The sequence below is a fragment of the Balaenoptera ricei genome, chromosome 11 (assembly GCF_028023285.1).
Source record: "Balaenoptera ricei isolate mBalRic1 chromosome 11, mBalRic1.hap2, whole genome shotgun sequence".
NCBI classification, from domain to species: domain Eukaryota; kingdom Metazoa; phylum Chordata; class Mammalia; order Artiodactyla; family Balaenopteridae; genus Balaenoptera; species Balaenoptera ricei.
The window spans coordinates 64,475,541-64,499,454 of record NC_082649.1 but is presented as its reverse complement, the minus strand read 5'-3'; the positions used below and the strand labels follow the sequence as shown (position 1 = coordinate 64,499,454).

The 23,914-nt window shown below is 46.2% G+C and overlaps 1 protein-coding gene across 1 annotated transcript in view; it reads left to right on the top strand.

Moving 5' to 3' along the window:
• The first annotated feature begins 348 nt into the window (after window positions 1-348).
• CDCP1 (CUB domain containing protein 1) overlaps window positions 349-23,914 on the top strand; it is a 56,640-nt gene continuing 33,074 nt past the window's right edge. The window contains exon 1 of the mRNA XM_059939415.1: window positions 349-545. Within this exon, the coding sequence (XP_059795398.1) occupies window positions 464-545 (82 nt within the window). The 5' untranslated portion in view covers window positions 349-463. The remainder of the gene's footprint in view (window positions 546-23,914) is intronic.

Here is a 23,914-nt window from a genome sequence, read left to right as displayed (position 1 = left end):
CACCGGCGTTAAAGTCCAGCAAGCCTCCAGCCCAAATCAGGAAGCAGAGGGGGAAGCCAGGGCTTGAGTGATCCACAGACATGATTCTCCGGAAAAATGCGCGGCACACTGGCCTCCTTTGTCGCCCGGAAAGTAAAAGGAGGCCTGACTGGGTTCCCCAAGGGCGACCTTCGCGCCTGTAGACAAAGTCTTGAGAGGGGCGGCAGCTGGGCCCGGGAAGGTGGCTACAGGTCCCACTGCTCTGGACGAGAGAGGCGGGTGTAGAGGCAGGAAGGGGAGGAGGAAAGGGAGGAGGGGACTGACCCAGCCAGCTCGGGCTCCCGCGGCGCTGGGCGGAGCCAGGGTCAGTCCGCCCCGCGCACAGGTGAGCGCGACGGGACGGAACTAAGAGAAGCTCGTGCCAGCCGCTCCGAATCACGGGCCACATTCGCTTTCCCCGCCGAGACCGAGGCGCCGCGGAGCCATGGCCGGCCTGAACTGCAGGGTCACGGTCGCACTGCTGGGGGTCCTGCTGCTGGGCGCTGCGCGCCTGTCCCGCGGAGGGGGTGAGTGCGGCGCTGCCGGTGCGCGGGGCGCTGAGGGGGCACTGGGCGCTGAGGGTCTACACCGCCCGCCACGGTGGGGCGGGGGGGGAGCGGGCGGGGCGCACGGACGGCTGGGCCCCCCCGGAAGCCCGGCTCCGGGGAGTGCCGCGTCGGGAGTGGTGGCCGTACCCTCCTGGATTCCGCGCGACCTCGCCCAGGGCTCAGACCGCGGCAAGTGGAGGTGTCCCGGAGCGGGGAGCACCGCGGTGGTCGGGGCCACGAGCCGGGCGCTGGCGGAGAAGAAGGAGAGAAGGGCGCGCGGAAGCCAGGCCGGGGAACCTCGCTGAGGTGGCGCGCCGCGCGCTCGGGGGCTCTACCTGGATTATTGATGGCGCCGGGCTGGGCGTGAGGAGGGAACTTCCCTCTCTGGCGCACCCTCTACCTCAGCGCCTGGGCCAGAGAAACGGGGCGAGAAAACGGTGGTTTGGCGCCACGACGTCCCACCTTTTTACTCACCTTTTTCCCTGTCCGTCCGCTCCTTTCTCGCTCTCCCGAAGTTCAGGAACATTAATCCGAAAATGAAAGCGCTTCTGTGCCGCGGAGGCTCTGCACGCCCCCGCCCCTCGCACCTGTGGGTAGTGGGCTTGGACAGCGGAAGGGGGTCGGCGGAGGGGGCGGTCCACAGTTGTGTGGGAATTCCGAGTTCCGGTGGGGGGCAGGGACCGCCACATCCCAGCTACCTGGGCCTACGAGGAGGTGTCCTGTGGGCCCTGGAAGTATTAAAACCGTACTGGTCTCTTCATGTATGAACTTGACTTGAGGCCTTTCCTGAGACTAGTACGAGTTTTGTGTTTTTAAAAGAGCTGTCGAGGAAGCGATTTGGGTTTTTGATTACCCTTTGCTTCATCTAAGGGGACGTTTGTGTTTGGCAGGCAGGTAAATTAGAGGAAATTAAGTTAAAGAATCAATCTAAGCAGATGAGTTGAACTTGGGCGTTCCAGCAATTGCCATCATGACAAATCCGAGACAGGAAAGCTTCCTGGTTCTTTTCTCCAACAGCAGTGAGGTGACATATTGCTGCACAGAAGAGGGGACATTGAAAATATTTACTGTGTTTATTGTAAGTTGGACTGAGTTTTCAAGATTCCCTTGAAGAAGAAGTCAGTTTAAGAATAAAGAGTAATTTAGCTAATGAAAATAGGTGTAAATGTATGTGTGAGAAAAAAAGTGTGCCCATCACACTTGGGAGCTGTCTTGAAACTCTGGGAATTGTCTGAGATGTTTCCGGTTGTCTGTGATAACAGTTGAGAACTCCTCCAGTAAGAGTATGGTGTAAGTCAAGGCATCAGTGCATTACTGACATCTATGACAGCCTATCCTGAACTGGCTTTTGTTACATGTCTCATTCCTCCCTGTGGCCTGGAGAGGCTGCCATTTTGGTCTCCAGTGGCTCCAGTGGAGTCTGTTCTTTCCAGGAAGTTCTTGACTGTTGGAGCTGTGTGTCTTGGTTCATTGTACAGATACAGGGAAGCCCAGGAACTTTCCCATTTCACCTTCTTAAATCTTTCCTGTGGTCTTAGGAAGTGGACCTGTGAGGCCACATCTCTGGGCTGAACTAAAGGTTATCCCTTTGTGGTTGGAGCAGTCACAGAATACATTTGCTTTGCCCAAAGTCTTGGGGTTGATGTAACTGGTGGAGGCCTTCAAGAAGTTAGTAGCGTCTGTCCTGAAGAGATGGAGGGAACCAGAGAGCCTAGCACAGTGGATTTATTTTATAAATCGCTGAACTCTCTTAAGACTCTGCAGGGTGAAAATGATGTTGGTCTCACTGCAGAGATGAAGAGTAAAGGAAAGTTTGCATCTTGGTGGGGTGTGTTTGTTTGAGTTTGGTATTCCCACCAGCTCTCCCACTTCTAAGAATGAAAGACTGGTTAAGTTAAAAGAGCCTTGTTAAAACCTCAACTTAGGGACTTCCCTGGTGGTGCAGTGGTTAAGAATCTGCCTGCCAATGCAGGGGACACAGATTTGAGACCTGGTTCTGGAAGATCACACATGCCACGGAGCAACTAAGCCCGTGCGCCACAACTACTGAGCCCACGTGCCACAACTACTGAAGCGCATGAGCCTAGAGCCCGTGCTCTGCAACAAGAGAGGCCACTGCAATGAGAAGCCCACCCACTGCAACGAAGAGCAGCCGCTGCTTGCCACAACTAGAGAAAGCCTGCGTGCAGCAACAAAGACCCAACGCAGTCAAAAATAAATAAATAAATAAATTTATTTATTTTTAAAAAAAAGTTTAGTCTAAGAGATTCAAGTAGGATAACATTAAAAAAAAAAAAAAAGAAAAAGAAAGAAAGAACGAAAAAAAACCCTCAACTTAGTGGCTTTCCAAGAACCACTCAGGTACCAGAGGCTGGGTCAGTGACCCCATTCTTGCCGCCATTGTTTCTTGCCAAAAATATGAGTACGCATCAAATGACGTGTTCACTCACCCTGGGTGAGTGTGTGTGTTCATCATTCTTCAGATTCAAATGTGTAACTGGCAGAACTGATGAGTCTGACCCCACTCTAACCCCCACACCCACACAGACTGTTTCTCTGCTGGCTGCAGACATGTGCCTGGGTGCTGACCCATCAGCCTCAGGGGTCACTTCATATGTTACTGTTTTGTCTGTGATGACTGTACCCTGCCCCCCCACATTCTTCTAGGGGTTCTCCCAGGCTATCAATGTGGCGAAAGGAAGTTGAAATTATTTAAATGCTTTAAGTAATGTATATATAATTATTGTAGAAAAATTGGCAACAAATATAACAAAATATCTGTGAGCAAACCACCTTGGTCGTTTTGGTGCACAGTTTTAGTGTGTGTGTGTGTGTGTGTGTGTGTGTGTGTGTGTGTAAAACCAAAAATGGGACCATCCCTTTGTATAGCTTTAACTAGTCCCCTATTGGTGGACATTTAGATTGCTTTCAATTTTTCCTACTAAAAATAGAACATGTCCAGAGTTTCCCTTGTGGCGCAGTGGTTGAGAATCCGCCTGCCAATGCAGGGGACACGGGTTTGATCCCTGGTCTGGGAAAATCCCACATGCCGCAGAGCAACTAAGCCCGTGCACCACAACTACCGAGCCTGTGCTCTAGAGCCCGCGAGGCACAGCTACTGAGCCTGCATGCCACAACTACTGAAGCCCGTGCGCCTAGCGCCCGTGCTCCGAAACAAGAGAAGCCACCACAGTGAGAAGCCCGCGCACTGCAACGAAGAGGAGTCCCCACTCACTGCAACTAGAGGAAGCCCGCATGCAACAACGAAGACCCAACGCAGCCAAAAGTAAATAAAATAAATATATATATATTTTAAAAGCTTTAAAAAAAAATAGAGCATGTCCAACAATAGGGGTCTGTTCAGTGAAAAGACGTTAAAAATTATATAGCACAGATTCTATAATGACATGAAATGATATTATCTTTGCGTTGCTAAGGTTATAAAATAGTGTCAGCTGGATTATCCCATTTTGATATATCTGAGAATGTGTTCCTGTGGCTATATTGTTCTGCACATTCTTGACTATTTTGTCCGACTAAAATTCTGGAAATAGAATTGCTGGGATGAAGAGTAGAGAAAAGGTTAAGGTTTTGGATACACATGTCCATGTTGCCCTGTGGGTAGCTTGTCCTGGTGTCCTGGTGTACCTTCCTGCCAACAGAGTATGAATGCCTTTTTCCCATACTCCCCTGGGCTGTCATCATTGTTGTGTCACTAGCAACTATGGGAGAAGCATTCCTCCCTCTAGCTCAGCAAGCAGGGTCTGAACGGCGTTGGTGGGTATTCAAGAATCTCAGGAGCGCCCCAGCTAGGTGGTACTAATAGTCCAGCAGCACTTTTTTTGCTAAAAACAAAAACAAAAACCCAGAACTGAGTCCCTTGGCTTATAACACAAGCCTCGCCTTCGATTTTGCTCAGTAGTGCTGACTTTGGTTTCGATGTAGGAGAAGGGGAGTTTGCTGGTCAGAAGGATCCATGATTGAGGTCAAGATGGGTGGGACAATGGGGCGTGATATGGGGGAGCCATAGCCAAGGCTCTCCACCTGGGTGAGTAATAAAAGTTCACACCCCTTAATTATCATTCTAAATTATAAAAATTATTCCACAATCAAATTATTTCAAACCACTTCCTACAACCTTGTAATTAGCCCATCACCTTCTCCTGGGCAGCTGGCAACATTTTAGAGAAACCAGCAAGGAGAGCCAAGTCCCCTTCCTCACCTCTTTGTAGCCTTGGGTTTGTATTCAGTACACAAGTTTTTTGGTTTTTTGGTTTTGTTTTTTTATTATTAATTACTAACTACTACTTGTAATACCTAACACATATTGAGCTTCTGCTCTGTGCCAGCCACTCTTCTGAGTATTTTACGTGTAAGCATCTCCCACTTAACATCAGTAATTCATCCCTAAATACCGGACATTCTGCATGAAAACACTAACTGATGCCCTACATCTCACTATTTCATGTGGGACAAACTATAAAAACCCACTGCACAAAACCCAAACCCCCAACAGTTTCCAAAAGCATAATGAAACACCAGAAGATACCCATATATAATTAACAACCAATTCTGTTAAATGTAAAATGCATGACATCCCTTCTGGATTGCCAGACCATTTACTGTATGTGGCTCTTCACAGACAGTTGCTTTGTGTGTAATAACTTCCTGCACCCCTTTTGTTGGCAGTCGCGGCATCTCCACCAGATCCTCACATTCTGCCTATTGTGTTTGCAACATACATTTTTTTTCAAATGTGTTGTGTTTGGAGATGTAAATATACATATTTCCAAAATAGACATTGGCCCAAAATAACTGTGATAGATGACACAATGTTTGAGTAATAAAACCTCAGCTGTTTCCTCTTGTGAAAATGTAAATCCAGGAGGCGTTCTTGAGTAGACCTGCTAGTCATTTAGCTCTCCAGCCTCAAGCAAGTACTCCTATAAGCCCCTGAATAGAGGGGCACAGAGAGATGAAGTAACTTGCCCAGGGCTACCCAGCAAGTATGTAGTGATGCTGAGATGGTAGCCCAGGTAGCCTGAATTCAGAACTCAGCTTCTGTCACCAGTGTGCCATGCCCCCTGTGCACAGTGGGACTCCTAAAGACAGCATTTGCTGGTCATCTTAGAGACAGTGTCTGCACTCCAGACATTTTCTTTCATTTTTTGAAAAATCAACCAACACTTACTGAGTGCTGTGTTCATATTTGTTCTAGGAATGTGTGTTTTTTGTTTTTAAAATTTTTTTTTTGAGGTCACATTGGTTTATAACATTGTATAAGTTTCATATGTACAGCATTGTATTTCAACTTACGTATACCCTACGGCGTGCTCATCACCAAAAATTTATTTTCCGTCTGTCACCGTACAGTTGATCCCATTTTCCACATTCGCGTCCCCCCACCCCCGACCCCATCCCTTCCCCTCTGGTAACCACTACTCTGTTCTTTGAATCTACATGTCTGTTTTTGTTTGGTTTGTCCATTTATTTTGTTTTTCGTTTGTTTGTTTTTTATGTTCCACATATATGTGAATTCATACAGTATTTGACTTCCTCCATCTGATAGCATAATACCCTCAAGGTTCATCCATGTTATCGCAAATGGCAAGATTTCATCTTTTTTATGGCTGAGTAATATTTCATTGTTTGTGTCTGTGTGTGCATATCTATATCTATATCTATATATATATATCACATCTTCTTTATCGATTCTTCCATCGGTGGGCATTTAGGTTGTTTCCATATGTTAACTATTATAAATAATGCTGCTATGAATATCTGGGTACATGTATCTTTTAGAATTAGTGTGTTTGTATCTTTGGATAAATACCCAGAAGTGGGATAGCTGGATCATATGGTAATGTGTATATGTTTTAAATATGTAAACAATGTAAAAACTGTGCTTAGAAAAAGAATTACCTGTACCTGGTAACAAAATTTCAAATAGTACAAAATGATCTGTGGGGAGGAGAGGGGAGTATGTCCCCTTCTACCTCTGACCCCAGGCCTCCTCCCAGAGGCAGCTGTGGTTTCTTGTGCATTGTTCCTGAGCATGTACAAGTTTACAAATATACATACCTCCCTTCTTTACACAAAAAGGAGCACAATATAGTATATAGTACAGGATGTGTCCCATATGCCTCTTAATTTTTTTCATGTAGCAATCCATCTTGGTTCTAACTCCATACCAGAACATACGGAGCTGTCATGCTTTTTGACAGCTGCATAATATTCCTTGTCATGGGAGCATCATGTTATATTTAATCAGCCACTTGTTAATGGATTGTTTCCAAATCTTCTGTTGCTATGAACAGAGCCTCACTGACCATGTTTGCAGCTGACTTTGTTGGGTATATGGACAAGTTTATCTGTAAGTGAAATTCCTGGATGAGGAATTACTGGGTCAAAGGGCTTGTACAGAAAATGTCAAATAGAAGAAAGTGAATAATAGGGGAAGCAACTTGCCCAAGAGCCCAGCTAATAGGTGGTAGTGCCATCTGTAAATCTGGGCAGTCTCGTTTCAGAGTACAGGCTCTTAACCACCCCAGGCTGCAATTTACTCCTTTCTTTATTCTTTCCAGTTGAAGCTAATCATAAACTTTAGGCAAGGGAAATATTTTGAATTTCCTTTCAAATATTTACTTTCAGTTCCGTGATCAGAATGCCATGAGCACTGTGTATTGAGAAGGCTGAAGATGGGCTTGCGCTCTGATAGCTCCTCATGTTTGCATTGAGGACTGATTAATTCTTTGTGACTTTTTACCTTGATAAGTCTAATAGTTAAGGTGTAACACTCTTTGAGCTGCTATAACACAGACCCAGATGTTTCTAATGGCTCAAACGCAATAGATGTTTATTTCTTACTCACAGAAGGTCCTAAACAGGGGATCTCCTCCAAGCAGTGATATGGGGACCCAGGCTCCTTCCACTTTCTGACTCCACCATCTTCAAGAAGTGTGGCTTCTGTGTTCATCCATATCAAACTGATAGAAGATAAAAGAGCAGGAGGGGGTCTTACATGGAGGGTTTTATGGTCCAGGAATGGAATTTGTTTCATATCACTTCTCCTGCCACTCTGTTGACTAGAACTCAGTGGCATGGCCCTATCCAAGTGAAAGGGAGACTGAAATGTAGTATAGATGGGAGTCCAGGAAGAAGTCATCGTTGTCCAATTGGCAATGTGGCGGACAGAGTGGTAGGAGCGCCAGACTTATGGGTCAGGACACCTGGTTCTAACTTCAAGTCTTGTCAACAGTTAGCCTTATGACTTGGGAAAAGTTGCCTTGTCTCCCTAGGCCTCAGTTTTCCAGTCTTTCACGTAGGGGCTTGGACCGTGCGGAGGAACCACCAGCCCTAATGTCTTATGAGCTGATTTACATCAGAGCTGATTTGTGGATCTTCTGGAGACCCGCGAGCTATTGGAAGAGCTCAGGCAGGGTCATATCCAATCCCCATTAGGAAAGTGGCTGGAATGGTGCTTGGCTCATAGCAGGCACTTAATAAATATCTGTGGAATAAACAAATGGATAATCCAGGTCAAGGCCAATTCCTTTTAGGAGAGGGTACGAGCTTATAGACGTTAGATGACTTCTTCAAGTCACTGTGAGAAGGTGGCAAGGGCAAGAAGGTCTAAAGCCCAGGTCTTCTGGCTCCAAATCTGATGCAAATCAGACAGAAGAGGAGGAGGAGGGAAGCACAGTCCCAGTGACTGCGTGTGTGGACTGGGAAAACTAGAAAGTAGAAAAAAGAAAGTGTGGATTGACAGATGGAGCCACAGCTTTCTGTGTCCCTTCAGGGTGTGGTAGACACCTTGGTTGTCTGGGTTCTCTTCCTCACCCCAGGGCCCAGGATCTTCATTCTGTAGAACGTGCTCATAAGTCTCTGCTGGTCCACTTCCAGGAGGAAGTGGACGGGGGTGTGGGTGGGTTTTCGGGAATGCAACCCCACTCCTGGATACTTGCAGGGGAAAAACTAGAAAATGATGGCGATACAGTGAAAGAAGCAAGGTGTAAAGTAGTGTGTGTATGTACAGTGTGACTCTAGTCATAGGAAAAAAGACTGGAAGGAAGTAGTTACACCAGAAATATCTGGCCTACAGTGTAGCCAGCAGGGCCCTCCTGCGCGAAGGATGGTTTGCTGGTAGCCGTGATGATCATGACAAGGACTTTGTATTGTCCTGCACATTCTCCCGTGTGAACCACATTGCTTCACAATATCCCAACTTGGTTCGTTTGGTTTGGATTTCTCTAAACAGTAATACTGAATTTGTGATAGAATACAGTAGAAAATCAGAATTTGTTTTACAGACATATACTTCACAAACTTTTATAAAATTTAAAGTTCTTTCTTCAGTTACTGTACTTAAAAAATAATCTGCACTTTTCAGTTCTCTTTTGAGTACAGCCCAAGCCAAGGGCACCACTGAGAGCCTTGTTAGTCTGACTTTGCCAGGGAGAGGCTGTACTCTTGGACGGGCCATGCATTCTGCCTGATGGAAATGCAGCTCAACAATATACTATGAGGCCATTAACCACCTCACCCTAGACTGTGAACATCTTTAAATAATAAATTCAGAAATATTTTGAAAAAGCAAATTATAACTATTCCATGAGCACAAATGGTATAACTTTCTTTGTTTTAAGTGAAGTGCAAATATTCCCTACCCTCAATGGCAGATAATCAAAGCATTCTGGGGGAAATGTGCCACTTCTGTAAAAACTTACGGGTGTCCACCTGCTGTCTTTGGCTGGGACAATAAAAGACAGTCTCCAGAATTGCGTTCATCAACTTTCCGCATCCAAAAATTACACAGAGTTCAAGTCAGGCTGTTGTTTTTGTTTTGGGGTCTGCCCACTTGGCCATCTCCAAGTAACGTCGCGCAATGCTTGGAGCCATGAGGAGACTTCTCAACACTTGACAATTTGTGGTCCAGCTGGGAGCTGGGCTAGGATGGTGTATGTCCAGGCACGTGCCAGATTCCTTCAAGCAGATGCTTTATCTTCCATCATTGAGCTGGTGGTGGGGACATCAAGCTATTTCAAGCAAGGATGTTTGGCTGAAACATTTTTTAACCTGAGAACAACTCATCATAAACATTTGGTGAGAGGTCCCAGGACATCATGGTGGATGCAGAGATGGTGAGATGGAGCCCCTGAGTGTGAAAGGCTCAGGGCATCTCCTGGATCCAGACAGACGCTTGACTCTGGTGCACGGTGGCACACCGGCCACGGAGGAGAGGCCAAGAGCCAGCAGCACAGAGGGTGAAGTTATCAAATGCTGCTGCTCCTGCCAGAAGTCTACGCTATGCTGGAGGCCCCAGGAGGACTCAGCCTGTGGTGATGGGCTGTCTTTATCACCAGCCGCCCTGCTGACAATTCTCACTGGAGTGGGGCCTTGGAGTATCTTCGAGGCATAGACCCAATGAAAATAACGTCTGTAAATCACTCAGCACAGTGTCCAGCCTCGAACAGATTCCTCACTTAATAATTGTTATTACTTTGATTATTTGAGTTGAGCCCAAGAAGAACATTGAAATTTTCAGCAGCAGACAACATGGACCAAACTGCCAGGCCGTTGTCTGTGTAACCGGGTTGCTTTTGGGAGACATTTTGGTTGTTTCAGCCTCTGCTACTACATACTGTGCTTCAGCCACTATCCCAGTGCGGTCAGCTTTGGGCCCTTATGAGGAAGGGGAAGCTCCTAGAATCGAAGCTGCTGGATTAAAAACTGCAAGAAATTGTTCTCAATGACACTAGAACATGTTTTAAAAAATTGTTTGCAGGTGAGTACCAGTGCACGCCAGTGCGTGCGTGCATGCACGCACACGCACAAACATACACATTTCCTTTTAGCCAAGGAACTGACCAGACCGGTTTTATATAACTTAAACATCATGCCCAATTGCACATGAGAAGTGAAAAGAACTTCCCAGTGGGCTTCTGAAGATTACAGCTGTCCTTGTGAGCAAGTGTCATAAACTGAGACTGGGCTGGAATGTGCCAGGCCATGAAACCAGAGCTGGATATTCCATGGAGTCTGGCAGGGCCCCTGCTTTCATCCCTGCTGAGAGGTGGAGGATTGCCCAACTGCCCTGAAGTTGCTGACAACCTTATCAGGCACTTCAGCCCTGGGCTGTCAGGAGCAAGTTCTCAACTTATCACGACAAAGAAGATGTTTTTTTCAAATTGTAGACAGTGCTTGGGTCATTTTGCAGAAGCCCATCCCAACACAATACAGCCAAACCCTTGAAATAACATCTTCCAGCCTCCCTGATCTCTGCTTCTTTGGGAATACAATTCCAGTTCCAGCCAGGAACGTGGGACACCAAGGAAGGTATGTCCCACTGGCACCTTGAAACTCCAGATGAGCATCTTCTTCTCCTTCCCCTGGTGACTGGAGACTGGAAACAAGCCAAATGTCCATGATTAGAAGACTGGTTAAATTAATGATGGTACATCCAAACAGTGGAATGCTACACAGCCATTTAAAAGAATGGGGTGGCTCTCAGTTTACAGACATGGCATAACCCCCCCAGATATATTCTTGAGGGGAAAACACAAGATTCAGAACAGTGAGGATGGTATGCCACCCTTTGGCAAAGTGAAATGAAATAAAATAGGGGTGCCTCATAGATATGCTTACATATTTTACTTTGTGCTTCATGTATTTTTTATCTAAAAGTAAAATATATTTTTCAACTTTATTGAAATATAATGTACATACCATAAAATTCACCACTCAACTGCACTATTTGATGAGTGCTGTCAGGCGGTACAACGTTTCAATCACCCTGCAAAGTTCCTCCAGACCCCTTTGCAGGCAATCCCTGCCCTTTGGCCCCTGGAAACCATTGATTTGCCTTCTATCACCACAGTTTTGTCTTAAAAATAGTTTTAAATTAAAAAAAAAAATTTAAAGCCAGGTATGAGTATAGCAATGATTCTGTCTTCAAAAAAAGTCTACAGATGCTTCCTGCAAGAATTTGGTTGTGTAGAAGGGATGGAGTAGAAGTGTTAAGTCACTGGGAATCAAGGAACTAATGACCAAAACTGCCTTCTCCACCTAGAGCAGCTTTTCTTGAAAAGCAATTTGCTGCATTTCCCACCCCCCTATCCACTTTTAGGGCCTAGCACTGAGCAGGCCTAGAGAATTTGATTTTTGCCTAGAATGTCTTGAAAAGATCTAGCCTAGTCTTGGGTTATTTGGTAACAGATTCCATTCATTCCCCAGATGTTGGAGTCCCCTTGTGCTGGATGCTGGACATTCAGAGGTAGAACACCCTAGTTCCTTGCTCTCTGGGGGCTCACCACCCAGAAGGGATTCAAACATGTAAACCAGGAGCTACAAATGGGTGGCCTGAGGGCCTTGGCCCAGTTCTGTTTGATGTGTTTTGGAAAAAGCTGAATTACAATATATTTAGTAGAGCATGTACCCTCTGAGTCAATAAAGACTCTCCTCACTATGTTGGCTTTTCTCATTTATATTACCTGCCTAGGCCCTGAAAGCATTTGAGTTTGAGACAATATCCAGTGTGTAAGTACAGCAAAAGATGTATGTATAAGAACTGCAATAAAGGTTGGGGATGGAGAATACCTTACACAGGCAGGAAGAGAGAAGGAGGAGGACAGGTGTTCTGGTGTCTGAGGTCTGTGGAACATCAGCAAAACCCTAAGATAGGACCTGGAACAGAAGTACGGCTCTGTCATTCATCACCAGTAATCCCATGGTGTTGTTTTGATATTTTAAAAGTGTTGGGTCATTTGTAGAGATGTGGATGGACCTAGAGACTGTCATACAGAGTGAAGTAATCCAGAAAGAGAAAAGCAAATATCATATATTAACGCATGTATGTAGAATCTAGAAAAATGATAGAAATGAACTGGTTTGCAACACAGAAATAGAGACACAGATGTAGAGAACAAACGTACGGACATCAAGGGCTGGGATGAATTGGGAGATTGGGATTGACATATATACACTAATAGGTATAAAATAAATAACTAATAAGAACCTGCTGTATAGCACAGGGAACTCCACTCGCTGTACAGTAGAATCTAACACAACATTGTGAAACAACTATACCCCAGTAAAAATAAATAAATAAATAAAATAAAAGTGTTCTCCCACCATCTCTGAAAAGACAACTTGCAAAGTGATCCTCTATCTGGAAAAATGTAATGAAGAGTATTCCTTCAATGTATGATTCATGACTGGAGACCAGCTACAGGCGCAAGGCAGAATGTAGTTTGAATGATGATTAAATGCCTCATTACTCTGGGATTTTCTAACTGAGTTTTGTTCCCATCCTCCTCTTCCTTCCTTGGCAATAGCACTTAGCAGCAGGACCAATTCCTGCTGTGAGGAAGGAATACGGGTCATGAAAGGGAAAGTGCTCTGAACCACAGCCTCTCTCCCTTTCAGGAATAACCATCTACTTTTTTCTTCCACCTGCAGATACAATGTGCCTTGGAGCCAGCCTCCTCAAAACCCCTAGCTCAGCATTCTTGGGCCCTCAACTCAGTTTTTCACCTCCCTGAATTTATGGCATAATTATCTTAAGATCATTAGCTAGTGCCACCACTGGCACTGTCCAGGTGCCAGTAGCGGCCATGCTAGTTGATGTAACACCCTCCATAATGATCATCCTTGTTGATATAATTTCATCCATGATGGCTGAACACCTATAATGTCCATTCTTATTGATTTAACGCCTCCCATGTTAATACCTTCTGTAACAGCAATCCTCGTGGACATACACCTTCCATAACGACATCCTTGTTGACATAGTACCTTCCATAATGGCCCTCCTCATTGACATGACACCTCCTGGGGGCTGTCCTGACCCCTCTGGATGAAGAAAGCATGTGTCTGTCTGGCCCGAAATATCTCCTAGAGTGTGCAGGCTTCCTTTGCTGACCTGTTTTACCATGGGGCTACGTGGTTTGCTGGAGGAATCACTCTGCTGACTGACGCATGGTCGTTTGAGAGAGCTTCATTCAAAGACTTACTCTCCAAGTCAGGCTATGTGGATGGATCACCCCCACCCCCACCCCCACCCCTGCCTTTAAGATTGCTGTAAACAATGGTAACTAGACTTATCATGGTGATCATTTCATGATGCATGTAAGTCAAATCATTACATGGTACACCTTAAACTTACACAGTGCTGTATGTCAATTATATCTCAATAAAACTGGAAGAAAAAAATTTAAATAAAAATATTAAAAGATTGCTGGAGATAACAACAACAAAAGGTACTAACCCCTACTCCCTAAAACAAGAGGTTTAAACAGAAGGATGTGTTCCCAGTTGGCTGCAGCCCTGGCCCCTGGGATAGGGCTGGCCCACACTCCCCAATCCTATCCCCCTAAGTGATCAGGAGGTTGGGTCTCTGCAGTTAAGAAGCAGTTAGACCTAGGGCTTCCCTGGTGGCGCAGTGGTTAAGAATCCGCCTGCCAATGCAGGGGACACGGGTTCGAGCCCTGGCCGGGGAAGATCCCACATGCCGCGGAGCAACTAAGCCTGTGCGCCACAACTACTGAAGCCTGCGCGCCTAGAGCCTGTGCTCCGCAACAAAAGAAGCCACCGCAATGAGAAGCCCTTTGCACCGCAACAAAGAGCAGCCCCTGCTCGCGGCAACTAGAGAAAGCCTGCGCACAGCAACGGAAGACCCAACGCAGCCAAAAATAAAATAAATCTATAAAAAAAAGAAGAAGAAGAAGAAGAAGAAGCAGTTAGGCCTGATGTGTGTAGATTCTTACTTAACCATCTCCCTGCTAGCTTTTTATCAGAGGAACTTGAACAGCTAATCTCTGATGGCAAGGTGAGACCATTGGCAAAGGACTCAGGGAACACTAAAGAAATGGGAATTTCAGTAACTTCTGAACTTCTGGCAGACGGAGAAGGGGAAGGCCCCTCATTCTGTTCATGTCCCTGAGCACACATACAGATGGGTTTTTTAACTCTGTCCTTTGATTCTTCCCCATCAGTCCTTGTGATCCTCAGTGACTTTCAAGTTCGTCATGACTCACACTTCAAGGTCTGGCAAAATGAATCTTTTTAACATTTCATAAAATGTTAATGTGATTTACACTGGCCCTGTGGCAATTTAGCATATCATCATGACTTATTTGCAGTGGTCATAAGCTCAGTTATATTTGTTGTTTAATTCTGCAATTCCCACATGCAAAGTCTCTTATTATGCAGATTTCTCTACTTCTGTGAACCCCTTTTAAATCATCCCTCCACCCAGTACAATTCCATTCCATGTGGAGTGAAATGTTAAAGTCCGGGTCTTATCGCGGCAAGAAGCCTTAAAATGGCCACAGTCCCAGAGGGGTTTATACACAGATGTGTTCATTTGCTCCAGATTGTGGTCCAGACAGGGCCCATGACCTTGTTATGCATCTCTAACATACGTCTCCAATATGGCATGTGTCTTTGATCATAAAAGGGAAAGATACAACAGAAGAAGGTTTGGATGGCTTCCTGCAAACCCATCACCACTTTAAAAAGTAATTCAAAGCACAAACCCTGCAGACAGTTGATCGCTAGTGTCCACTTTGGAGAATCATTCAGTTACTTTAGAAAATTAACTTGCATCATTGCATATAAATTTCTTTCCTAGGGAGTTTGGGAATTAAGAGTAAGGAGTGAAGGGATGGACACAATGGTCCCTGTTTTGATAAACTATTCCAACAAGTCAGATTGACTAAGAATGCCCATGGTTCCTTCTATTTAACATTGCTCTTTGAACTTTATTGTCCTCTATGATTGTTCTCAGAGCTATGGAAATAGTAAACTATTTTAAAGGGAACCATGGGTCTCTTTCACTGAAGGGGTGAGAACATGATGTCCTTTGAGTTCTGAAGTCCGTGAATGTGACTCCCCGAAGCTGGGCCCAGCCTTGTGCATCTCTGTGTGCTGGCACCCGGCCTGGAGGGCAGCTCACCATTACCTTGAGTCATGTGGCCTGAGTCAGCCTTCATTGCAGTCGCAGCACCAAGTTGTCTGTGGGCCTTCCGCTTCCGTTGTGCGTGCCCTGGTCCTCCTCCTGCGCCTTCTTCCCTGCCCTGACCCCTGCCCCGCCAGTGCAGGCCTGGGTCCCAGTTCACCCTGATGCAAGGTTGCGCTTGGTCACCCCCAGGCCCTTTATTTATAACTGTAGTTGATGTTCAGTCCTTTCTGGTGTGTTAACTGACTGTTGCAGTGTTTTTAGTGTATGGGCTTAAAATGTGGCCCTGTCCTTTAAAGAGCCTATGACGCTCTCGTGGTGGAATGGCAGGCTAGTTCTTCAGTTGGGAGGTGCACATGCTATTTGGGGCTGGGGCGTGGGATGATCCCCTGTCCTGTCACCTCCTGTTCCTCCATACTTCCAACAATAGCCTGAGGAATTCCCCCAGCTTGGCCTAGCCCCCACACTCAGCTTCTCTGTGGGGATGCTGTGTGGGCAGCCATCAGCCCACTTCCCTTTGCTTCCGAGAAAGAGAATGAAAAAAGATTTGCCCTGCTACCGCAAGAGGCTGCTTTTCCCAAGCCAGCCAGGGGAGTAAGGTGGGTGGAGTGGGGAGGGGGACAGGGTTATGGGGGAGCATTGGTGTGCCTTCTCAATCAGGTCCTGCCTGATCTCCAAACCAATGAACGAGCAGCTTTACAGCTCAGATACCTGGAAGGCCAGGTGGGAGTCTCTTTCCAGGAGGAGGCATTTCCTGCCAAGCCAACAAGAGGCCTGGGTTGGGATTCTTGCAGCCCAAGTAAAGGGGAAGGAAATTCAGGAGATGGGGGTTTGGGGAATTCTCCTAAACATAGGTGTGATTTCGCCCATGAATCTCACTGACAGTGGCCTTGAGAAGTGAGCCCCTCGGGCAGGGGCTTCTGGAGCCTGGCAGATTCCAAGATCTGGCACTAGCCCTTTATACCCAGTGCTTTGTTCCAGAATTATGGCTGCTTTTCCTCTGCCACCAACTTGGCCACTTGCCTCCCATGCCCACAGTCCCCAGGCAAGGCTCACAAAACTACAGAGCCATCGACGGCCAAACACGCCAGGTTCCCTTTCTCAGGTCCTTGCCTAGAGATGCTGCCAAAAAAAATCACACAAAAGAAGAACCAGGCCCCAAACATTTTGAATTCCGGGGAACTTTCAATCTTCAGTTTAAATTCACACCACATTTTCAAATTATTTTTAAACGAAGCGCCTATTTAAACAAAGTGCATTTTAAACAAATACCTTTCCCTTTTGATATCCTGGAGATTCCCTAGAGAGCCAGCAGCTGGGAAATGTTTTATTCCGTTTCGATTGACTGTTGATGATAATAGGCCAGTCTCATCACAAGGCTCCCGGCCATGTGTGGACTTCCCTGGGCAGGGCTGGCTCTGCTGACGAGCCATTTTTCATGTGCTGAGCTCCAGTGTCAGGCTGCTCGGGCACAAATCTGGCCCTGCCTCTTACTAATCATACATGCCTGGGCAAGTTACTTGACCTCTCTGAGCCTCGGTTTCGTCATCTTTAAAATGTGGATTAACATTAGAACCTGCTCTGTGGGGTGGCTGTGGGCATTTATAAATTCTTATCAAGTGCAAGCACGGACCCTGCACATACTAAGTACTCAGTGTTATTATTAAGACTGGCCTGGTATCTAGACTCCAAAGGCTTCTCACCCAAGAAAGGCAGATAGGTTTCTGAAACAGCAACTTGCCTTGTGGTTCTTTTTGATGTGAATGTGGGAAATTAACTATTTCCAGGCAGGCAGAAGTCTGGTCTTCCTGCCATTGGTGAGACTTTCCCGTCGGTTTACCAGTCAGTAAACAGACCTGGTCAAAGAGATTTAGTGTGTCTACACCATTTATTCCTCCACAGCCTGCAGGCCTTGCTGCCCCAGGTCCACTGGATTAATAACACTCTGACTTTGGTAGTGTGAGAGTCTGGCACCCCCTCGTCACAGCAGGCCCCATTCAGATGGGTTACGTTGGTGCTGATGCTCAGGCCCTCCGTGTCAGCCAACGACTCCAAGTACTTCATAACAATGGCAGCACTTCCTTCCCTTCTGCTGGTTGATTCCACCAGCTTTGGCAGCTTCCGGGAGGGCAGCTCAGTGTGGTACCCTGGGGGGTGGGGAGGGCAAGTGTGCTGAGGTCAAACCAGAATCTCCCAGCTGCCTCCTGAGCTCAGCAAACAGGGACTTGAGGTCACTTCTCTGAGCCTCAAAGGGATGCTGGAGTCACATGAGTCAACACATGTAGAAGGACCTTAATAGTCGGTGGGCAGGGCCAGGCCAGGGCAGGGGAGGTGTGGAAAATTTAAGGAAGCACTCACACTTGCATAATCCTGAGTGTGATGAAGTTTGCCCCTAGGCACCTTACCTGCCTCGCCCTGAGTCCAGCCCAGCCAGCCAGGACTCTGGGCTTTAGATTGACAGCCTAGGTGCTGCTACAGTTGTTTCCCTACTTAACACCCTTCAACAGCACCCCAGCAGTACTGCCCCAGTAGCAGTAGTTGTAATGTGCTATCTATCATTACTAATATCAACAGTAACAGCTAACATCGACTGACTACCTGGCAGCGTTCTAAGCACTTCATAGGTACTAACTCATTTAGTCCTTATGAGAATTCCAGTATTACCTCCGTTTGCAGGTAAGGAAAGTAAGGCACAGAGAAGCTAAGGAATATGCCCAACAGGACACAGCTGGTAAGTGGTACCAAGCCAGGAATTGATCCCAGGTAGTCAGATTCTAGACTCTAAGCTCTTCACCACTACACCAAGCTGCTAAGATATGCTGGTCCCACTGGGTGAAGCCCAAACTCCATGGCAACAACCAAGCCCCTTCCTGACCTGGCCCCTTCCCCTGTCTCCAGCCTCCTCTACCCGCATTTCCTTGCCCTCTGGCCAAACCAGACTCCCTGGAGTGGCTATAAGGAAGCTGTCTTCTTCACACCTGTGACTTTGCAGCTGCCGTTCCCTCTACCTTTCCTTCCAACACCTGTTTCTCTATAGGCAAACTCCTTATTCATTTTTCTAGACCCATCTTAAGTTTCCTCTGTGAAATCTTCCTTGACCACCCCCAGACAGTTAATAGCTGACCTCAGCATCTTCAGAGTACCTTGACCTTCCTTGGTGCCCTCAAATTGCTGACTATCTGATGCGGTCTGGTGGAGTAGACAGACAGGCAAACGTACATTCAACTTCTGTGAATTCAGCAATTACCTCCCGCAGGGAGTAGGTGGGAGAAATCATGCAAATGGTGTGAGTGTCCCCACGAGGTGGATGCAGGGTGGAAGGGTGAATCGCCAGCCCTTCTGCTGGTATCCCTTCCTCCAGCTCTCATGATATGTGCATCCACAGTTTAACAAATAGGGTTTTGCAAACCTGGTCCCTAAAATCAAATCAGTGCTTTATCTGGTGCTCAGTCTGAGAAGCGGGGATCTGCTCCGTGGGGGAGCAGACACCAGCCACAGCCCCATGGACTCCTTGAGAGAGCGATGTGGGTCTGCAGTGTGACGTCTTCCTGAGAGAGGACAGGGTTATTTCCCTGGAAGTGATTATCTCCTTATGGGCTTACTTTGGAATCTGACTCCCACACAGACTGTGACTGATCGGCCACGCTGATTCACAGTCGTACTGCTTGGTTCCTGAGTCTGAGTCCTCGACATCCTGGGAATTCGTCCCATGGGTCTTCATATGTATTTCCTGGTGCCCAGGCTGTGTCCAGTCCCTGGCTGGGAGCTATTCTGCTCATCTTCGTTGGGCGGAGAGAGTGGATGAGGGCAGAGTGTCCCAGGGAACCACACCCAGCTTTGAGGCAGCAGGTTCTGACCCGTCTAAGAAACTGTAAATTACATTTGTCAGTCTTTTAACCTGTATTGGACACATCTGGGAACAGATAACTTCCTGGTGAATCCCCTTCCCTTGCATTTACTTCCCTTACAAAGACATAGGATGGCAGGGAAAAGGAATAACAGGGACGTTTGTATAATATCCTGTGATATGCGAATAACGAATGGTGATTAAAACAATTGGAAATTCCCGCCCGAGAAGCCGCTGGTGAAGCAGAAACTAACCGAGGCATCCTAATAAGGAGAGGTCGGAAGGCAGGAGAGCTGAAGATGAGAGCTGTGACTCATGTGCCCATGTGTGGTGCCTGCAAGCTCTCCAGCCCGACAGCCCACGCGCTGCTAATGTGAGGGTCGCCTTGGATTTCTTTCAGCCCGTGAGATCTCAAAATCACGCCAGAATCTGGAGCTTTGGGTTTCTGTGAACTTGGGTAATAGGTCTTCCAAAATACCAGACCAATGAAATACCAAGTTCCTAGGGAGACAAAAGAAAGAGATGTTGAAGAAGAAAACGCCCATCCATTTTCTTTAAATTACAGTACATTTATCAAGCACTCAGATGTGCCAGCCCGACTGGGGGATAGGGGTGGGGTGGCAGGAGGCTGAGATTTATTCTACAGTGTTGGAATTTTCAGTTTCAAGGGATGATTAATGGTGGTGAGTGGGGAAGAGGGGAAAAATGTGCAACCAAGATGTCGTTCTCAAACTCTAAGCATCTGTGATAAATAAGTTATAAGTGATTTTACTCAAACAGTGGGGGGTCTCTCTGCTACTTTTATTACAGTAGAATAAGTGACTCTAGTGGGGGCTTGATAAGGAGGGTGCAGATTTCAAGTGTATACATGGTTGAATCATTATTTTCTCATTCTGGCTCTCCCCCCTCAAGCTGGTATATTTATCATTGAGGTTGAGGAGGAACAGTTGAAAATGAAAGCCCAATGGATGATGTAGCCTTGGCTGTGACCCTAGGAAACAGCATGTAATATAAGTGGTCTCCTGCTGCAAAGGTGGATAAGCCCTTTAGTGTTCCCTGGGCTGTGAGCCAGGTGGGGATTCTCTGGTTTGAGGCACTGAAGGAGAGGTATGAACTGTGACCTGATCGTAGAACATACTGGGTTGGTCATCTCAAAGTCAGAGCAAAGAAACATGGTAAAATGTTAAAAGTCCACCCCAAGTGAGTCATTTAACCCTTACAAGGCTTCATCTGCTTTGTTTCCAAAAGGAGGTTGGATGATGATCTGGGTTATTTAGACCCCAAATAAAAAATATAAACAACAGAAGTAGCATTAACAATTCAGGAAAGAAGAATTGGCATATTCAATCATTAGAGTTGGGACGATTGGTTTTCCATTTGGAAAAAATAAACAAAAGGAATCCCTACCTCCCACCATAGGGGGAAAAACAAAAAGTGGTTCCAATACAGATTCCCAGGTCCCATGTTGGGCCTACTGTAACTTAGAACTTCATTTTTAAAGCCCTCCACAGACCACTTAGAAACCCCTAGTCTAGACTATTAACTCCCAGGGGGCAGGAACTCCAGGGCTTTTTTGTCATTAAATCTTTTGCACCCTGGATGATCCCTGGAACATAATATGAACCCGGAAAATGTTTGAATGAATAGAAGATTTCAGATTCTAAAAGAAAAAAGATGAATTTCTAAAAAAGATTGTACATTTTTCTTTGGCTGTCATTGATAATGGAATAGATTGTCATATATGCAGAATTATTTGGGATACTGACCTGGCTGAAAACAGGAGAGAAGAACTGAATGGAGAAATTTAGTAAGATCAGCATTTTCTTCTCAAAATCTAATTTACAGCTATTTGAAATTATTACACATACCTTGGGAGAAACTAGGCCCACCTCAAAATATTATTAAACCATATTTTAACTGTGGTCATGATTATTCCTTTTTTCGTTTATTAAGTGCCACTTTGTGTAGAAATACAATCTTTCTAGCACAGGTTTTTTCCCCTCTTTTTTATGTATTAAGGTGTAACTTAAACATGATAAACTTCACCAATTTTAAGTGCACAGTTTTGTTGAATTGTGGCATTTGTGTACAACCTATAATCACCACCATGGTCCAGATACAGAATGGTTTTCTCATCCTACAAATTCTCCTCTGCCCCTTTGTATTCCATCCCCTACCCCCACCTCCAGCCTTAGGGAACCGCTGATCTGTTTAGTGTCTAACGCTCAATTAAAATAACAGTAATCCGGACTTCCCTGGTGGTGCAGTGGTTAGGACCCTGCGCTTCCACTGCAGGGGGCCCAGGTTCAATCCCTGGTCAGGGAACGAAGATCCTGCAAGCCGTGAGGCGCAGCCAAAAGTAGAATAAATTAACAGTAATCATAATTGTAGAGTTAGGAATTTTAAAATATTTTTGCCAAAGAGGAGAAATGGCAAAGAAATTGGTAACCTAGCCAGCCAGACTGCAGCCCCGAGATGGATTACAGCTTCACTTGACAGTGAATTAGCCCCCCTGGAGACCCAGGGTTGGAGGCCACGGGAGAGCGTGCCAAGCTTTCAGAGACCTGGTAACCCAATAATTTTTTACAGATAACATGGTAAGACCTTTTTTATGATTACCGAAAGAGAACGCAAAGGTTGACATACTCAGCTCAGATATACATCTGACAACTGGGTTTCTGAACATGCATCTGAACTCATTTTTAATCTGGTATCTTTTTTTTTTTTTTTTTTAATAGCTACTTTATTTATTTATTTATTTTTGGCTGTGTTGGGTCTTCGTTTCGTGCGAGGGCTTTCTCTAGTTGCGGCAAGTGGGGGCCACTCTTCATCGCGGTGCGGGGGCCGCTCTTCATTGCGGTGCGCGGGCCTTTCACTATCGCGGCCCCTCCAGTTGCGGGGCACAGGCTCCAGACGCGCAGGCTCAGTAGTTGTGGCTCACGGGCCCAGTTGCTCCGCGGCATGTGGGATCTTCCCAGACCAGGGCTCGAACCCATGTCACCTGCATTAGCAGGCAGATTCTCAACCACTGCGCCACCAGGGAAGCCCTTAATTTGGTATCTTAAAAGCCTGGGCCTTCCGATCTTTCTCAGAAGATTCTCAGTGACCATGCTGCTTGAAGATGAAGCATTCAAGTAAAGAAACTTCTGCCTCAGAGGATGTTTTCTTTCTCTGAGGCTATTAATTACAAAGCTCAGAGTCCCTGGTTCCCACCAAGATTTATTAGCCCAAACTGAAACACAGGAATGGTAGTAAGTCTATGAGAAACTAAATGCGGCAAAGACAAGAATGTGGAGATTTTGTATGGCGCTGTTGGGAGGGTCATCAGTTCTGCTTCCATGTGGGCACCAGGCACTGTTTGGGTCCTGAGACTACCACTGAAAAAGACAGGCAAATTACTGCTGCCTTCCTGTAGGCAGCAACTCGCATTCTGATAGTGGGAGGTGGGAACAAATAACACGGGTCCTCTCAGAGAAGAGAGCAGGGATGAAGGGAAAGCAGGTGCAGGACGGCTGGGGTAGGGGTGGGGTGAGCATTTTGGGTAGCTGGTCGAGGAAGACTGCTCTGAGGAGGTGATCTTTGAGCTGAGACCCAAATAACAAAAAGGAACCAGCTATTGCTAGAGAAAGAGCATTTTAGAGATCAGGACCAGTACATGCAAAGGCCCTGAGGTTGGTATTTTCAAGAAAGAAGGCAAAGATGGCCCGAGCACAGTGACCAAGGTGGAGAGGGGTACAAGCTGAGGTTAGAGAGATAAGAAGTCTTGCTCCAAAAGAGCAAACCTGAGCCCTCTCGAAAACAAAGTCACGAAGCCAGCTGTGCCGGTGCCCCTGTGCTCTGAGAGATGTGTCACTGCTGGGCCATAGTTGGGAATGCTTACATTTGCAAAATCGCTTCTTATTTCCTCGGATACTGATGATAGATGAGCTGGCAGGGAAGGTAGAGCTTTTCTAGCCCAATCCCCTCATTTTACAAATGAGGGAACAGAGGCCCAAGAGGGTAAAGTTCTTCCCTCATAACCCGGAGGAAATTTTTGCAGTTCATTATCACAGGTTGAGAGATCAATTTCAACCCTATATAAAGAGCTGCTGGCTGGCCAGTCTGGCGCAGAGCGAATGGTGGGGGAGAAGGGTACAAGAGGAAGTTGACAAAAATCCAAACGTTTGATCGCACACAGCAGCTAGGCTGTGGGAACACAGGCACGCCCATGCACTGAGTGGGAGGAGAAGTGAGTACAGCTCTCGAGCAGGCTAGCAGTTCTGGTAAAATGAAAGCACGAGGTTGGTCAAAAACTGGAAAGAACTCAAATGTCACTGAACAGGTGCCTGGATAAATAAATTGCAGTCTCTCCAGACAATGGAATACTACTCAGCAATAAAAAGGAAAAAAAATGCTGATCCATGCAGTTGACTCTCAAACACGCTGAGCAAAAGCAGCCAGGTACAAAAGGGAGTAAGTAAGCACACCGTTTTGCAGGAAGGTCTAAGTCAGGCAAAACTAATTTATAGTTTTCTGGGGCCAGGAAGGTCTAAGTCAGGCAAAACT